Genomic DNA, 17,270 nt, shown 5'->3' on the forward strand with positions numbered 1-17,270 from the left:
ACGCGACCCACCTCGCAATGCCTTCCCCCGTCTCACTCAACCACACGTCCTTCCCCGCAATCTTCGACGACATCTTCAACTCCCTCGACCATGGCGGCCTCGTAGCCATGCGCGCCACCTCGTGCGCCAACCGCGACCGCGCAGACGCCAGGCTGTTCGCACACGTCGTCGTGAGGCGCGTGCTGGAGGATGAGTACCCTGCTGCGCTTGACCCGCACTTCTTCGAACTCTACGATCGTAACGAGAACCGCCTCCCGATCCCCCTGCTCGAGGTCAGCGGCGAGGCGAGCGTCGACCGCCCGAAGTGGCACGGTGGCCTCAGGGTGGCGCGCGTGCGCGACATGTTCAAGCACACCCGTACGGTCGACTGCACGACCAAGCTCCCGGGACACCACGCCTTCCGCCTTCCGATTATCAAGTGTGTCCGCGCGCACCTTGTCTGCAAGGACGATGCGGGGGCGGCGAACCACTACGACGCGGTCCCACTGGCAGAGACTGTCGTCATTTTCGGCTCGCGGATCCCGACCTATGTACCCCCCAACCCGATCACACAGCCACGATTTCAATGGAGGCATCGCGGGAAACAACAACAAGGCCGTTATCAACCTGTGTCGGGCTTGGAGGACCCCACACGCAATCTCATTCGACAGGGACTGGGGATACCTCACCAACCTTGTTGTCATCATATCGTCCGACTTGTTCTCCAACCCCAACCTGCGGTGGACAAAGGTATGGTGCCTCGTCGCCAAGCACTTCGAGACGTTTTGCCACGAGACACACAAGGCAACCACCAGCCGGTCAATAACTCTCGTCGGGCTCCAGGAGGCCTTGCAGGAAGCGTTCAACCGCTATGGCAATGGGGGCCGTTACAGTTCACCACCCACGCTTCCCCTCCACTTTCTGCTTGACCGACAGTCCTGGTACCCCCAGTCGTATCGTCTGATTGAGGTCCTCGGGACGTTCTATGAGACCATCAATCGCTTCAAGATTCAATGCATGTCTCTCCAGGAATACACCGCGGAGATGACTGCAGAGGAACGAACCAACGAGCTCGACCCCACCATCTCGCTCTTTCAAAGCTGTAATGTGTGCGACCCCCTCTAAACTCGACAGCCGCCACAGCCACAAGGACCCCCTTCTAGGTATCACCACATGTACATACCACCAATGCATCTCCCTCGAGTGTGATCCAGTCTCTCATTCCACGGTTCCAGTACTCGTCAAAACGAGTTGGTTGCCTCGAAGCGACGGCTGACGGAGATCGACAAGAGAGGCCTGTGCGCACACGCCCAAGCCAGCGTGTTGTGGGGTCGAGTCTTCCTCCTTTGTACAATATCATCCGGCAACTCTGCTCTCCTCGTCATCCAACATCCTCATCCCCTTCCTCCCAACTCACACTCGCCACCCTTCAGCACCTCGCATCGATACTGTGAACCGCACAGCTTCAGGTAGTCACTCGCAGCCTCGCTCGTTACTCGCACCCAGTCCCAGGCCGACGCCATGACACCCTCACTCGACCACACCGCCTTCCCCCAGCTCTTCGACAGCATCTTCGCCGCGCTCGACCACGCCGGGTTGCTCGCCATGCGCGGCACGTCGCGGGACAACTGCCGCCGCGCCGACGCCGAGCTGTTCAAGCACGTTGTCGCGGAGCGCGTGCTCGAGCGCGAGTTCGCCGCCGACTTCGACCCGCTCTTCTTCAAGTTCTCTGATCCCGACGGAATGCCGCTCCCCCTTCCTCTCCTGCAAGTCTATGACCTGGCCAACATCGAGAAACCGAAGTGGCGCCCCAAGATTAGGAAGCGGCGCGTGGCCGAGCTGCTCGGGCGCACGCGCGTTCTCGATGCCGACCTTCGCTCGTTCTCGCGCATGCCTGCCCTCCGTCTGCCGAACCTCGAGTATGTGCGCGTTCTTGGACTCTCCCCGAAGCGAATCTCCCGAGAGTATGAGGTGCCGCCAGCCGACACGATCGTGATTTTCAGCCCCTACATCCCCGCCCATGCCCCAACGTTTCGCACTACCTACCACCCTGGCGCTCCCACGAGTGCCACCAAGGTGATTGTCCACTTCTGCGAGTCCCAGACTTGGTTGCACGCAACCCTAAATCGCAATGGCTTTTCGGAGAGCTGGTTCGAGATATCCAACATTGTCATCACAGTGTCGTCGCTCTTCTCCTCGACCCAGTACCGGTATGCTGCCGATTTCCGTCGCACCATGTACTGGGCCTGGGTGTTAGACCGGTTTGCGAAGCACCTTGAAGCCTTCGTTTCCCGGGTGTGTTCGGGCAGCAACAACTTGAAGTCTTTTACGATTGTTGGCCTGCGAGCCAGTTTGCAAGCAACGTTCAACCGACACGGCCACCACAACGACCTGAGACAGCCTCCCGCGCTCTCCCTCAATGATCTGGTAGACCACCGCTTCTGGCCCCGCTGTCCTGATGGCCTTCCCGGCACATTGTCGATTCTCTCCCTTGTTGTCAACAACGAACGCGTCAAGTGCCTCTCTCTGGACGAGTACATGGCCGATCTGAGTCCACAAGAACGCCTGCACGAGCTCGTTCCTCCAACGCGTCGCTCTGTCCGCCGCACTCCCTCGATAGCCTCCGATTCGAGCGACGAGGAGTGACAGTTGACAGTGCAGTCCTCATAGGGCGATGATACACACGAATGCAAATCGTAGGCGTCCCTATACTTTGTAGTAAACGTTGCCTTCAAACAACTTCCTCGCTGTGCGGAAGACGCGGGCTTTTGGCACCACCCACTCCCCGCTGTCCAGCTGGACGACATCGGCGCCGACCTCGATAGTCCCACTGGCATGGCCGATGACGATACCAGCGTTGCTCACTCTCGGGCCAGACACGAGCCCGTGAACAAGCGTGCCGGGCACCTGCGCCGCGGCGGCCGTGCAGAGCGACGCCGTGATCGGGAGCGCGCGGTGCGGGTCGTCGGCCGAGATGCACCGCGTCACCACGTCGACCGAGTCGGGGCCGAGCGTCGCGCCAGACAAGACTGTGTGCGTGCTCGGCGCGGACATTATGCACACCTTCGGCACGGACTTCATGCCCGCCGCCGCCTCGACGTTCGGGACGAGCCCCATGCGGACGGAGGCGGCGGCGCGGATCGCCGCCAGCTTCTCGAGCATCGCCCTGTCGTTCTCGAGGTCCGGCGGCAGGATGGTGGGGTCCAGCCCCAGGTCCGAGGCAAGCACGTACACGCAGGGATTGCCGCAGTCCATCAGCGTGGCGGGTATCGAGCCCCCCGGGAGCCTCAGCTCGTCGACCACCCGGCCAGTGGGGAACAGCTTGCCCGTGCGCGATCCGGACGGGTCGACAAAGTCGAGCGTGATGCGCGCGTGCGTCCCCGCCACGCCGTCGATAGCGAACTCCCCGGAGAGGTCAGGCTCGGCCGGCGCGTCAGCGTGCACCGGGAACGAGGCGTGGACAATCTTGTTCGTGTTCGTGTTGAGGATGCGCACGAGGGTCTCGCCCCCCGGCAGGGGGTGGGGCGCGACGAGGCCGTGCTCGAGCGCGAAGGGCCCGACAGCAGAGAGCATGTTGCCGCAGTTGCTCCCGTAGTCTGCGACCGGCGCCCTCACGTGCACCTGGACAAAGGTATAGTCCACGTCGGCGTGTGGGTGGGACGACCGGTCGAGCACGACGACCTTGGAGAGCGACGAGAGCCCGCCGCCCATGCCGTCCAGCTGCCGCCCGTTGGGGTCGGGGCTGCCGATGGCCGAGAGGAAGATGGGGTCCCACTGCGTCTGGTCGGGGGGGAGGTGGGCCCGCTGGAAAATGACGGCCTTGGACGTGCCGCCGCGGTAGAACGAGGCGGGGAGGGCACGCTCGCGCCGCGCTGGCGTGGTGGTGGACATGGAGCGGGGATTGCTGAGGGTGTGAAGGAGCGATGTGGCGCGGGCTGTTGATATAGGGCGCATCGTGGTGCTGGAGCAAGGTGAAGAGGTCGAGAGGGAGATGGCGCGGGGCGAGTCGTTGGGCGTCGCGTCGCGTCGGAAAGAGCCGAAGGCCGGTGGTGTCGTTTACCGGTGAAATCCGGCGCAGTGGTGGTCGCCACCTGGGTCTCTCCTCTTGTAAGTCGTCTCGCGGCACTCGCGGCGTTCGCTTTGCATCTCAGTGGTGCTGCACAGACCAGGATGGAGATACTGCGGTCGGTGAGGGCCGGGTTGGATGCAGCAAGAGGTTGGGCGAGAGTAGCGCGGGGGGGACCGGTTGCGGCGAACAGTGACGCGTGCACCTCGCCACCCACTGCGGACGACCACGCCGCCGTGTGCGCTGCCGGCCGAGCCTGCATCGAGCACACAAGTACACAAGGCTCTCGCACCTTGTTTGTACTGCATGGTGTATGTGACGACGACGAGTGACGCCTCAGTCACGGCGATTCGAGAAACGCCGGCGAGGTCGAGTGCCGGTCGACTTGGCCGGTGCGAGAGGGACAAGACAATGTGGACTACATAAACAACAATCCTGGCACGGCAACTCCATCCTGCCATTCTCCATTCTCTCTCATCTTCACTCACACCAACCCATCCACACAACCTTTGATCCACGTCAACGGCATCCACCCACAGCGCCAATCGACCTCTCGACCTCTCGCCCTCTCGCCCCTCGCCCTCAACAACTCACGCATACACGTCTCCACGAGGTAGGTTTGGTCTCCGTTTGTTTGAGGGAGGGCAAAGCTGGCGTGGGTCCTGCGATCGCCTGCGTGGGCCCCGTCTGTCCCTTTGAGGCTTCGGTTTGCCCCGCGCTTTTATCGACAAATCCCTTCCACCGTTCGCCATATCGCCATTCTCGCTTCCGTAGTTCCCCTTCCCTTTTTAAAGCTGGGACGCTACCCCTTTGCCCGTGCTGGTCTCTGACCAGATGTACCTCTCCTGACACTCTGATCTGGCGGGGAGGTTGTTGTCGGTGTTGTCGAGCCCGCCGAGTGGGACGGTAACTCGGTGGTTGCCTGGCGGCCGGCGTGCACCAGGGGCCATCGAGTCACCGTCCATGATGATGGCGCGTTACTGCCTGCCTGGGGACCTCTCGAACCCTCCTAGGGGAGCGGAACCTCTCTTCGACCGTCTGGGCCTAGCTCTTCAGCTCTTGTTGCGTCTCATGGTTGAGGACTGGTTATAATTGAAGTCCGTGGTCTGGTGGGAGTCGTATACACCCAACACACGCCGTCGGATCAGACGAGACCGCCGCCGTTGCGCAAGCAAAGGCTGACCTACAGTGCGCACCCACAGGCTTCACAGCAAGCCCCATACTTGATGGCTCGCGAATACCCAGCTTTACCAGGTAGGTCTGGTTTTGTGTCCGGTTGAGTGAGGGCAGTGTCTGGGGGACCGTTTGGCGGGTTTCTCTGGGACTACCCGATGACATGCGTGGCTTCGGCTCTTTTCCCTCGTCTCCTTGCTGGATGGAACGCCGCCTGTTCGGTGATCTCTTCTGGATGCCTCTCTCTGGCGGGGTGGTTGGCGCGAGTGTAGTTGAGCTTGGTCTAGTGGCACCGCGAGCTCGGTGGCCCCCTTGCATCTACCCGTTGACATGCGTGGCTACGGCTCTTCTTGCTTGGCCCGTCCCATTGAGTGACCGCTGCCATGATGATGACCTTGTGATCTCGCCCCCGACGTCTCGACACATCTTTGAAGGGAGGACCCCTGATGAGTCGGGTCAAGGGTGGCGTGACTCGATTGCGCGCGTGTCACCCCCCGTTGGATAGAGACAGTGGCCGTGGCGTGAGCGCCGGCTGGCTACAGCTTGATGCAGAGTCGACCTCTCGCCTTCAACACGACTCGCGAATCGCCAGCTGACCTGGTTTCAAAGCGCATTCGGCGCGAGCTTGCAAGGTGAGCTCCAGGCAATAGCTGACGGACGCGATGATTTTCCAAGCGACTGTGTATGCATAATGTATCGTGTTTGTTGCTATCTCCAGAGGTACTTGCCTTCTGGTGCAGTCTACAGGCCACAGACATCCATCATGACCGAGCAGTGCCCTCACCTCTTCTCCTTCACCTCTTCTCCTTAGGGAACCCAATCATGTGGCCCGATCGATACTTGCCACGGTCGGTGAATGTAGCGCGGGTGTGAAGCCGGCGATCGCGCACCTCGCGAGCTGGAAACTGTCAGAGCAACCAAGACGTACTAGAGCACAACACCTACCGAGGACTGCGGCAACGTAGCCGGCGACGTCGGGCCGCGACACCGCCGCGAAGAGTATACGAGGGCATAGCGCAATGCCGCGGCTTTGGTGACGGCGGTGTGGGCGCAGGGGGTGCTGGAGCAATATCTTTACCATGTGGACGTGGCTCCTCGTGATCGCTGTGACGACGTGCCGGACCGACACCTTCACACCCGTGTGGAAGAGCAGGGCGGCGAGCTCGGTGTCGTTGCACAGTACCGCAGCTTCGAGAAGACCCTGGAGCGGCTGGGCCATCTTGTAGTTCTCAAGGACAAAGAAGAGCATCTTGCGCTCAGCGCCCTTGATCTTGCAGTCAGATGGGATCAGGCGTGGGGGGAGCGAGACGGGGCCCAGTGCAGTCGAACCCGCGCGTGCGGCAATAATCTGCGCCACGCGCTTTTTCACGACCGGATACTTGAGTGCCAGCGAGAGGGCGCGGTTGGGCTTGAGGTCACGGTAGCGGTTGAGGAAGAAGGCGGCGACCAGCATGGGGTGGAGGTTGGACAAGGAGGCGCAGAGCGCCGGCGACACGGCGGCAAGTCGCGTGTTGTCAGCTAGGATGTGGATACGGGCCAGCACCTGGTGTGAGTGGTGTGTTGCGGGGGAGTTAGGCTTACGTCGGGCGGGAGGGTCTCCAGCTTCGAGAGGACGCGAAGCCTGCGAGGGGGGCCGTTGGTCTGTAGCTCCACGGCGAGGGCCCTGGCCATGCGTCTGTTCCCCTTGTTGAGCTGTGTCAGTTCAGATCGGGTCAGAGGTGCGTCCTGGTTGCCGTCAGCGCGGCCTTCTCTACGGGAAGCTCTCACGACCTTGGACTTGGGGGCAACCTCTGCCCTGTTCTCACTCTGCGCTGTGTCAGAGACGGCGACAATGAAATGTAACTCACCTCCGGCGCCGCGTACATGTCAAACATGTGCTTGGCCGATGCGGCCCACATGTTCAGCGGCTTCACCCATGAGTTCGGCGTCGCTACCAGCTCCTCCTGAAGGTGCATGTCGGCGTCGGCGTCCTCGTCCTCGCCCGTGGCCATGGTGCCGGGTTCGGCCTGCGGGGTTGGCGGTGCAGCCTTGAGGCGCTTGTCGGTGTGCGAGTCCTCCTCTTCCTCTTCACCTGCGGAGCCCTTCATCCCGACAGTCATGCTGGGCGTTGCTGCCTGCGCGTCTGCCGGGGCAATCTTGAGACGCTTTGCGGCGGGCGACTCGGCGTGGCTACTGCCCGTGCCCTCGATGCCCGAGCCGGAGCTGCTGCTACTCGAGTCGCGGCGGTGCTTTGTCATGACGACGTGGATGCCGCTGAGGGTGGCTGCGACGCGAGTCCAGTCCGCGTTGTATGGCGGCGAGGGGCGTGAGGAGGGGAGGTGTGGGAGTGGTGGAAGGTGAGGCAGAGGGGTGTCGGTGGCAAGAAGAGGAGAGCGAGAGAGGGACTGTGAGGTTCTTGAGAGAGTGATGGAGGGTGTGGCAGGTGACAGGTGAAGTGGAAAGAGCGCGTTTATGTCAAGGAGTGTGTAGGCGTGATGAGGAAGACGAAGTGTGTGAGTGCGGGTGGCAAACGGCAACGACCACAGAAGACAAGTCAGTCGCGTTGAACCACGCGCGGAATCAAACCCATTCAGCTTGTGCCACACTCAACGGCGGCGTGCGTCGCGTCGGGCCACATTCGAGCCCAACAGTGTGGATCCAAGATAGATACAGTACGTGCTGCACCTTTGCTTCTACTGAGCATTGCGAGGGTCGCAAACCAACGAGTCGTGGCAACCCCGCCACTTGCACCTGGAAATCAAATATCATAACCTGCCTGCCATACGGCCCAACACAACAACACTCTGCAACACATCCCAAGACTCCAAGCTCCCCTCAGCTACACACCTCACCTCAGCTGCACACCTAGACCGATTCGCGCTGCTCGATCTTGGGCTTGTCGTCGTGCACAGTGTGCGAGGTGGCGGCAAACGTGGTCGAGGGCTTCCAGCCGACCGAGCGGCGGGCAGTGCCACACTCCTCCATCATCTGGTCGACCTGCTCGAGCGTGAGGCCCTTGGTCTCCCAGATGAGAGTGTAGGCAAAGATGATGCACAGGAAGCAGGTGCCGCCCCAGAGGAAGAAGACCTTGGAGCCGAGGTTGCCGCGGCTGGGCGTCAGCGGAGACCTGGCGACTCGACTTACTCCTTGTCGACGAGGTACGGGGTGATGACGGCGATGATGCAGTTCCAGAGCCAGTTGGAGGCCGTCGAGAGGCCGACGCCGCGCGAGCGGATCGAGATGGGGAAGATCTCGCCGATGATGACCCACGCACCCGGACCCCAGGTCGACGCGAAGAAGAAGATGTAGATGCAGATGAAGCTGGGATCAGAGGTGAACGGCGGGGGGCGACCTACGCAATCTGAGCCGAGGCGACGGTCGGGTCGTTGGGCTTGACGGTGCCGGCAATGCCGACGATCAGCTCGCACAGGAACATGCCAATGGCGCCATAGATGAGGAGCGGGCGGCGGCCGAAGCGCTCAATGAGCCAGAAGGAGATGGGCGTGGAGCACACGTTGACGAGGGTGGTGATGAGGCCGATGAGGAACGGGTTGGAGATGGTGCCAAGCGACTGGAAGAAGACGGTGCCCTGGGTTGTCAGTGGGGCTCGCTTGCGCAACTTACAAAGTAGAAGATAAAGTTGATGCCGGTGAGCTGCTGCATCATCTGAAGCGACGTCCCGAGGATGGTGAGGCGGAGGTTGGAGTTGGGGCGGCGCAGGCCGCCAGAGAAGCACGCGGCCCACGACGACCAGTAGCTGTCGGTGGGGACGAGGCTGGCCTCGTACTCGGCGTTGGCGACAATCTCCTTGAGCTCGTCCTTGATGTACTGCGAGTCCTCGGGCTGGCCGCGGATGCGGGCGAGCGAGTTGACGGCGCGGTCGAGGCGGCCGCGCTTGACGAAGAAGCGCGGCGACTCGGGGAGGAAGAAGAGGCCGCCGCCGAGGATGATGGCCCAGAAGAACTGGATGGCGATGGGGATGCGGTACGAGCCCGTGTCCATGCGGTTCTGGGTGCCGTAGTTTACGCACGAGGCGATGAGGAGGCCGATGGTGATGCAGAACTGGTAGCCCGAGACGAGGGCGCCGCGGACCTTGCGGGGCGCGATTTCCGACAGGTAGAGAATGACAATGGCGGATTCAAAGCCCACGCCGAAGCCTGCGATGAGGCGACCGGCGACGAGCAGCTTCCACCCGTGCGACGCGGTCTGGAGGACGACACCGACGATGAAGATGAGGCACCCGCCGATGATGGTCGTCCGGCGGCCAAAGTAGTCGGCGAGGTCGCCAGCAATGACGGCGCCTGGGAGGTGAGCAGGGGCCGAGGCGGCGCCAACGACGCAGACTCACCGAAGAAGGTGCCGGCCGAGAGAATACCAGTGATGAGCGACTTCATGTCCGAGGGCAGCACAAACGCGTCCTTCTCGGCCTGGCTTGCGTTGGGGCCGGGGACAGGCTTGCCAGTGTACAGCTGGATCACGTAGGTCATGCCCATGACACCGGACATGTAGCCGCTGGGCAGGCGTCAGCTAGGCCGTGGGGGAACGCAGCGTGTGGAGCAGCTCACATGTCGTAGCCGAAGAAGAGGCCGCCGAACGCGCCGAACGCGCATGTGAGGTACGCCTTGAGCGTGACGGGCGCCTCGACATGCTCGAGCTGGTACGCGTCGTCGTGGTTGTCGGTAGGGGAGCCCATGGTGCGTGGGTGGTGAAGGTGTGCTGTAGAGCTTGAGCGGGGCTCTGCGGGGTCACCACGCTCCTTATATCCCTCGGAGATGCTACGTTGCTTGGCATGACCTCCTCGGCATCAGCGATAGCAACCACCAGGTTCCCGTTCGCTATCAGCGCTACTTGGCAATCAGCTGGGATTCTTCCCGTTCGACGCGTCGTCGAATTGGTCAAGGCACCCTCGGTGTCCAATGCAGGCTTATTCTTCCCGTTCGCGCGCGGGGGCCATGTGCAAACCCGCTGGCTCGGCATCTATCTGGGTCGGCACGGGGGCAGCACGCAGGGGGGAGCCGGGCGAGCGGGGCCTCGGAGCGGGGTGGGGGAGTTGGCGAGAGCCGGTGGGTGGGGTGGCGACATTCCCGTTCGAGCGCAGCGGCAGAGCGAGTGCACGAGCCGCATTCCCGTTCAGCTGGTACTCATGACGATCTCTTGCACCAGGGGTAGTCGCCTCCCTCTCGTGTTGCGCGCCAGCCGATATGTCGGTGGCGCTCGCGGTATCGCGGTGACTCGGTGCTTGCTTGAGGTGACTGGTGCGCGACCCGTGTAACGAGGCAGCTGAGGTGCGTTGCTTGATGTTTGCCACAAGGGGATGACGTTACGTGGGAAGTGCCGCCTCGCCTCCCGCCTGCCGCCACCTTCGGACGGGCGGTATTGCTCCGCCAACCCGCCGTGAATGCCCCTGCCCCTGACCCAAACCCACTCTTTGGGGGTTGGGCAGGCAGTCACTGCGAAGCTCGCAGCATCTTGGGCATGCGTATTGTGGTCTTGAGGTGTAGTGCTCAGCACAAGCTCGCTTCAGGACGAGGGCTGCACGAGTAGCCCGCGTCAGGTCGGTAGGCAGTGCTGTCAGAACCCGCTCCCCAACGACTCCTCGTTGAAACCGCCGTGCCCAGCGTGCCGAGAGTGCCCAGCTCGACAGGATGCCCGTTGCCGTTGGAACAGTTCCGCTCCGCCCGCACTTGGCACGCCGCAGGCCAACAGAGCCGGGCTTAGCTCCGGCTTTCGTGAACGCTTTGCCGGGTGGGGGTGTCAAGGGTATGCACGGACAGAGTGCGTGCGTGCAGCAGCTCTGTCTCGGTGTCGACTCGGTCAGTGGTGATTGGTGAGTAGCCAAGTGGGGGGGGGGGCGCTTCACCATTCACGCGGGGAGCGCCAGCCAGGCTGATGGGTGGCCTGGGTGGGCAGTGCTGGAGGATGTCAGGCCGGGCGTTCCGACTCGGACAACTGTTATCACTCACCATTGCTGTACGCCGTCGCCTCCTCCGCAGCATGAGCGATGCAGTGTGGAGACACACAAGAGCATCGTTTGCCAGCAGAGGGCGACTGATGGCGAAGAAGAGGCGCATGGGCGCTCTGGGCGATACATATATCGCCAGGGGCCAGGCAGCCCCGGACCGAACTGCCGAACGGACTTGGGCCGACTCTGCGGAGGCTAGGGATCATCCACTCGGCATCTCAACCATCCTCGCTGCATCCCCGGCGGCCACATGGGCGACCACATGCACCGGTATCGGACATGCACTGCCGCGGCTAACAAGTGTCTGGACAGATGCTTGGCTGCCAACGCCGTGTGACTCCTTCGACAACGCCGCGCGGCAGGGTCACATCACTCATACGGACTAGAACTCGCCAACTCCCCTGCCAAAGTGGCCGCCCTTCGGCACAGTGAACGCCGGGGTCCCCTTCGCGTCCATCGTGTTCTTGCCGACGCTGTTGCCCCACCAGTTGAGATGCGTGTTGGTGTAGGAGAGGGCGAAGAAAATGATGATGGTCGCGAGGGCCACGCCCGAGTCGAGCGCGGCCTGCATGAGGTAGTTGTAGCGCTTCCACCAGGCAAAGGCGCGCTTGCGCATGAGGAAGTTGAACAGGAAGCCGACGATGAACCAGAGGCTGTACTGCGTCGTGTTGGCAGGGGGGATGTTGCCCGCCGCGTTGAAGAAGATGGGCGGGTTGACGTACTTGAGCCACGAGTTGGGGTAGCGGCGGTACAGGAGGTAGACGATGACCGTGACGACGGGGCCGATGAGCTGGAGGTCAGCCACGCCACGTATGAGGCACGCACGAAGAAGTAGAGCAGGTTGTGGTACGTCTGTCCGGGCTGGAACATGCGCTGCGGGCCGATGGTGCCCCAGATCAGTGAGGCGTTGTACACGACCTTGGAGCCGGCACAGGTGAACCGGTCGGGGTTTGTAGGAGAGCACAAGTTCTTGATGTTGCCAAACATCCAGCGGAGCACGCCGACTTGGGTGGCGGTTGCGAGGAGCGAGGCATAGATCTGCGCCCAGAAGAGGAGGCGTGGCGGGATCTTCATGTACTGTCCCAGCTTCAAGTCTGCGGCAAAGTCAAGCCCGTGCTTGACGCTGTTGTGAGCGTATGTCTTGACCATGAGGCTGAGTGAGGCGACGTCGGAGGAGTGTGGCAGGGAGGGTAAAGGTTGTTGGTGAGTTCCCTCGGTCAGCTTATCCTGTTGCTCCCCACATCATACAACTCACTTTGCGATTGGCTTTCCAGGCCATAGATACCCGGCAATGAGCTCTGCTACGATGTTGAGGAAGACGCGCTGGTTGGTGGTGCCCTCGAGGAGGCCCTCCGGGACGATGAGGAGAAGGCACATGCCGAAGCAGAAAACGAGGAAGCCCCACACGGGCAGTTCGGTAGGCCAGTAGCGGATCGTCAAGATACCCAGGCCGAGGATGATAGCGGTGAAGATGCCGTACCACCAGTCGGGGACCTCCTTGTACTCGTTCATGAGGCGCTTGTGGATGTCCTCGCCGCCGGCGCGCGAGTTCTTGAGCCTCGCCCAAATGTCCTTGCCGTTCCAGAGGAATGTGTAGACGATAACCGAGGTCACGGCGGCGAATGAGAGCGCGTAGGAGAGCGAGTACGACATGCTGATGTACATGGGGGAGTACTCCTCGTATGCTGTGGCGTTAAAGTCGATGCCGCCGTGCACGAGCACGCGCGAGACGTTGTACGCCTTGCCCGTGTTGTCAAACGTCGTCGATGACAGGAGCGGGAGGTAGCCGGAGAACCACACGTTCTTGTAGTAGAGGATGGGTGACAGGAAGAGGTAGAAGATGACAACGACGGCAAAGCAGTTTGCCGTGATGTAGAAGGGGGTGGTGAGCGGCTGGCCGGCATACGTTATGACTGTCCAGTCGAACGAGATGGGCAGGAGCCCTAGGCCCGAGTTCATCCCGAAGATGGCGTTGACCTTCTGGTTGTTGGGCATGATCCACGTGAGGAAGGCAAAGCTCGAGAGCGCCGTGAAGAGGTAGTCTGGCAGCCAGAACCACGCGAAGGACAGGGCGGTCCCGTACGCGAAGAAGCGGTATCTGCTAATCGTCCAGCCGTTTGCGCTCCCCGTGTCCTTCTCCTCATGCAGGGCCCGAAAGAGCACACAGGACGAGAGCACCTGCGGCCAGATAAGCGCGGCGGGGTACACGATCCAGCGGCGCGCCAGCCCGACGAGCCCAAAGCCCAGCATCTGCGAGGTGAGGAGGAAGAGGAAGCCGAACCAGGTCGACCAGTGCCCCTGGTTCCAGAACACGGGCGACCAGATGGACACGAGCGCGCCCATGCCGTACGCGGTGGACGCGGTGAGCGACACGCAGATGACGATGGTCGCGTGCTCCTTGACTGTGAACTTGCCCGGGTTGAGGTTGAAGCTCGCGCGCCCGAGACCGATGCGCCACGAGGGGAGCCACAGGCCCCACGCCTTGCCGATGGGGAAGACGAGCAGCTGGGCGACGACGTAGCCGATCGTGAGGGACGGGTAGCGGAGGCTGAAGAACTGGTTGACGCCGGCGAAGAGGATGACGAAGACGGTGAGGAGGAACCACATGCGGAACGTGTTGACCAGTGTCGTCGGGTCGTCGGTGACGGGCACGCAGGCCGCCACTTCGGGGAACGGGCTCTGGTCCCCGTCGACATTGTACTTGAACGCCTGGTCGGGCGTGACCTCGAGGATCTCGTCGATGACCGTTTCCTTGGGGTCCCTGTCGAGGTCAGGCGAGCCGGCGACGCGGTCCGCTTTGTCCGGGTCGACGTCCTTGTCCGAGTCGGTGTCGGACTGCTGGCGCGGCTTATCGGTGAGGATGTTGACCGGGTGGTCCAGCTCGGTGTGGTACGCCGCCGCGTAGACGTTCGTCCCGGCCGCGCGGTTGGTGAGCGTGTCGCCCCCGGACGTCTGGTCGTTGAACGACATGGCCGTGTGTGTTTGTGCGGCCGTCTCTCCTCATGGCCGGTATCTTAAGGCCTCGTCTCTCGACTTTTCTCGACGACACAGCTGCCACCGATCTCATCGACACAGCTGCCCGCAATGGTGCAATGTGCCTAGGACTAGCGACACGAGCACGATGTCGAGCGGTGCTCAGCACGCAATGTCCTACTGCTACAGCTCTGGACGAGTGGACGACTGCTCGGCGACAGGAATAGATGCGAGCGGCGCCACGAGCTGGACAATGTCAACTCGGCCCGTGGTCGCACGCCATGCCGACTGCGATGTGGGTGCGGCTGCGGCTGCGGCTGTGGCTGGTCGGTTCTGTGCCCATGTGTGTGCATGCTGAGGGTCTTGCCGGGGTGCAGCCGGGGTGCAGACGGGGTGCAGACGGGGTGCAGACGGGGTCGGCTACCCCCGGACACATGCCCACGAAGGAGCCGCCGGCAAGTCAGGTTCAGCGGGTCAGGTGTCCTCGCCAGGTCAGCCCAGCGCCAGCGACGGGCAGGTCAGTGCCTGGCTCATTTACTCGTGGTGGCCGTTCGTTGACTGGACAAAGTGAAACAGGTTGCAGGAAACGACGTGTTGTTGGTGGCGGCGGCGGCGGCGAGGTACGAGCACGCAATCTCCCCCTCCGCCTCTGATACGCTTTTAGCAGCGCATCCTCTCGGCGCAGGACAGACCGAGCATCATTGGACGACAAGCCGAGGGCAGCGGCCTCGGCGATCTCCCGCTGTGCGTGCTCCTGCGTTTCTGGCTGCGCAACGACGTCACCTCTGGGCATGGGTGTCGCCATCGGCAGGCTGGTGCGAGGCTGCAGAGTCGGCGTCTTGGCAAAGTCGCCGTGCCGTTGAGCGGTGGTCGGTGGTCACCCGTGCTGCCGATGCGTCGGCAGAGGCGTATCACGACAGCGTCTCGTGGACGTTTTCCAATCGTGCGGGTCAGAGTCAGTCGCCATTGTGCACTCCAACCCGCGCCCAACCAAACTACATGCAAATGTCCGCTACCTCAACCCTCTAGTCCTGGATCTGCACCTTGATAGCGCCCTGTGTTGGGTCGGCAGCCACCTGGAACGCCTCGACGGCCTTGTTGAGCGGGAAGCGGTGCGTGACGAGCGGCTTGAGGTCGACGAGGCCCTCAGACACGAGGCGGATGGCCTTGGGGTACTGCTCGGCATAGCGGTACTGGTACTGGAGGTCGATTTCGCGGGCGCCGACCAGGCCGAAGGGGTAGCTCTGCTCGTCACCGCCGACGCCGATGACGAAGACCTTGCCGCCGAAGCGCATGCTGTGGATGGCGGTGCGGATCGAGCTCTCGACGCCGGTGCACTCGAGCGCGAGGCGGAGGCCGCCCTCGTTGACGCCAGCGCCGCCGGGGCTCGCGGCCGCCGCCTTGATCTTCTCGGCCGTCTCCTCGGGCGTCCAGCCGCGCTCGATCTTGACGGTGCGCACGTTGGGCACGAGCTTCTTGGCAAAGTCGAGGCGGGACTGGAAGAGGTCGGTGATGACGATGGGCGCGGCGCCGGCCGCGCGCGCAGCCAGCAGCGAGACGAGGCCGATCGGGCCAGCGCCGCAGATGAGCACCTCGTCGCCAAGCTTGAGGCCGGCGCGGTCGATGCCGGCCAGCGCGACGGCCAGCGGCTCGCACACGCTGCCCTCCTCGTAGCTGACGTTGTCGGGCAGCTTGTGCAGCCACGCGGCAGGGTGCGCGTGGTAGCGCGTCAGCGTGCCGTGGTAGGGCGGCGTGCTGAAGAAGACGACGCGAGGGCACGCGTTGTACCGCCCCACGCGGCAGTAGTAGCAGTCTGCCTGGCCGCAGGGGACGCCGGCCTCGATCGCGACGCGGTCGCCGACGGCGACGTTGGTAACGCCCTCGCCGACGGCGATGACCTCGCCGGCAGACTCGTGGCCGGCGCCGTTGACGTCGGTCACCACCATGGGGCCGATGTGGCCGTGCTTCCAGAAGTGGACGTCGGAGCTGGGGCGGGTGTCAGCGAGGGCGACGAGAGAGGAGTAGGCGTGGGGGCCGCGGCCTTTCATGCAGCTTGCTCGCGGGCCGACATCTACCGCTTCGTACCGTGGGCGCGTCTTGAGCTCCGCAACGGTGGTGAGCCACATGCAAGCCCTGGGCCTCGGGCCCGGTTGCGCCGCGGGCAGGTTAAGCTGCCGAGCACCACTCTGCCAGGTTGCACTGCCGAGCACAGCGTGGGATCCAACTCGGGGCCTCACTACCCCGCATCCACCCCACCCAACCCAAACTCACCCACAAATACCCGTAGCCTTGACGTGCACGATCGCCTCGCCCTTGCGCGCGACCGGCACGGGCTTGTTGATCATAAGAACCTCATGCTCGGGCGTGTACGCGCTCGCGATGTTGGCCTTGGGGTCGTCGAGCGCGGCGTCGCCCTGCTGGAGGACCTTGAACTCGGCGTGCTTGAGGATCTTGGTGGGGTCGTACTGCTCCTCGTAGAACGTGGGGGCCGCGGCGCCGTTGGCCGTGCCGTTCGCCGCGCCGTTGGGGGTTCCGTGGTTCTGGCACATTGTGGGCTTTTGGTTGAGGAGCTAGGAGGGGAGAGCGTCCAGTCCTTAAGTACCCCGCGGCTGCAGCTGCATCGGCCAACACCAGCGGCCGTGGCCCCCGCTCGCTCGTAGTCGGCCCGGTGTAGGCGGGCCACGCCCGGTCGGATGTTTAGGAGGTTTGCAGGGTGCTGGGCCTCGGAAGGGGCTGAGCCGACCGAGGCTCGCAGCTGCCAAATGTCCGAGGTATGGAGAGCGGGGCAGGCCCCGCTCGGCCAAGGCTCGCTGTCTTTGTGGATTCCCCGTCCACCGTTGGTCCGCCTGGGGAATGCTTATAGCCTCTCTCACCCCAACCGCAGCATTAGCCTTGAATACGGCTGGGGTCAGTGAAAGCGTCAGGTGTAAGGACAGAGTCAGCGAAAAGCGTCAGAAGGAAGGATGTCCTCGGCGAAAGCGTCAACACAACGACGGGAGTCAGTGGAAAGCGGCCAAGTCAGCGGAAAACGTCAGACGTGAGGTCGGAGTCAGCAGCCTTCGTGAGAAGGTCCTTGTTGATGGTGGTCTTCTTCATACCTTCCTTGCGGACGTCGAGGTTGGCACCGGCTGTGATGAG

At 62.8% G+C, this 17,270-nt stretch overlaps 7 protein-coding genes across 7 annotated transcripts; 2 read left to right on the forward strand and 5 right to left on the reverse strand.

Annotated features, from left to right (window-relative positions):
* Positions 1 to 17: 17 nt before the first annotated feature.
* Q8F55_003189 (uncharacterized protein) lies at positions 18 to 1,104 on the forward strand (the record flags this gene model as incomplete). The annotated part of the gene is made up of 2 exons (XM_069351737.1): positions 18 to 418; positions 651 to 1,104. 2 exons carry the CDS (start codon positions 18 to 20, stop codon positions 1,102 to 1,104), a joined length of 855 nt encoding a protein of 284 aa, XP_069212123.1.
* Positions 1,105 to 1,500: 396 nt separating this feature from the next.
* On the forward strand, positions 1,501 to 2,625 carry Q8F55_003190 (uncharacterized protein; the record flags this gene model as incomplete). The annotated part of the gene is made up of 1 exon (XM_069351738.1): positions 1,501 to 2,625. The coding sequence occupies one exon, from the start codon at positions 1,501 to 1,503 to the stop codon at positions 2,623 to 2,625; it is 1,125 nt and encodes a 374-aa protein (XP_069212124.1).
* A 60-nt stretch (positions 2,626 to 2,685) lies between these two features.
* Positions 2,686 to 3,933, reverse strand: SENP8 (SUMO1 sentrin specific peptidase 8; the record flags this gene model as incomplete). Its single annotated transcript, XM_069351739.1, has 1 exon — positions 2,686 to 3,933. One exon carries the CDS (start codon positions 3,931 to 3,933, stop codon positions 2,686 to 2,688), a length of 1,248 nt encoding a protein of 415 aa, XP_069212125.1.
* Positions 3,934 to 6,012: 2,079 nt separating this feature from the next.
* Positions 6,013 to 7,455, reverse strand: Q8F55_003192 (uncharacterized protein; the record flags this gene model as incomplete). Its single annotated transcript, XM_069351740.1, has 5 exons — positions 6,013 to 6,116; positions 6,164 to 6,761; positions 6,800 to 6,943; positions 6,986 to 7,024; positions 7,066 to 7,455. The coding sequence occupies 5 exons, from the start codon at positions 7,453 to 7,455 to the stop codon at positions 6,013 to 6,015; spliced, it is 1,275 nt and encodes a 424-aa protein (XP_069212126.1).
* Positions 7,456 to 8,062: 607 nt separating this feature from the next.
* Q8F55_003193 (uncharacterized protein) lies at positions 8,063 to 9,890 on the reverse strand (the record flags this gene model as incomplete). Its single annotated transcript, XM_069351741.1, has 6 exons — positions 8,063 to 8,306; positions 8,342 to 8,518; positions 8,554 to 8,786; positions 8,822 to 9,498; positions 9,546 to 9,709; positions 9,763 to 9,890. 6 exons carry the CDS (start codon positions 9,888 to 9,890, stop codon positions 8,063 to 8,065), a joined length of 1,623 nt encoding a protein of 540 aa, XP_069212127.1.
* Positions 9,891 to 11,541: 1,651 nt separating this feature from the next.
* On the reverse strand, positions 11,542 to 14,129 carry Q8F55_003194 (uncharacterized protein; the record flags this gene model as incomplete). The annotated part of the gene is made up of 3 exons (XM_069351742.1): positions 11,542 to 11,949; positions 11,985 to 12,312; positions 12,415 to 14,129. 3 exons carry the CDS (start codon positions 14,127 to 14,129, stop codon positions 11,542 to 11,544), a joined length of 2,451 nt encoding a protein of 816 aa, XP_069212128.1.
* Positions 14,130 to 15,157: 1,028 nt separating this feature from the next.
* Positions 15,158 to 16,681, reverse strand: Q8F55_003195 (uncharacterized protein; the record flags this gene model as incomplete). Its single annotated transcript, XM_069351743.1, has 2 exons — positions 15,158 to 16,118; positions 16,404 to 16,681. The coding sequence occupies 2 exons, from the start codon at positions 16,679 to 16,681 to the stop codon at positions 15,158 to 15,160; spliced, it is 1,239 nt and encodes a 412-aa protein (XP_069212129.1).
* Between the last annotated feature and the right edge of the window lie 589 nt (positions 16,682 to 17,270).

This window comes from Vanrija albida (genome assembly GCF_041260175.1).
Source record: "Vanrija albida strain AlHP1 chromosome Unknown contig_2, whole genome shotgun sequence".
In the NCBI taxonomy this organism is placed as follows: Eukaryota; Fungi; Basidiomycota; class Tremellomycetes; order Trichosporonales; family Trichosporonaceae; genus Vanrija; species Vanrija albida.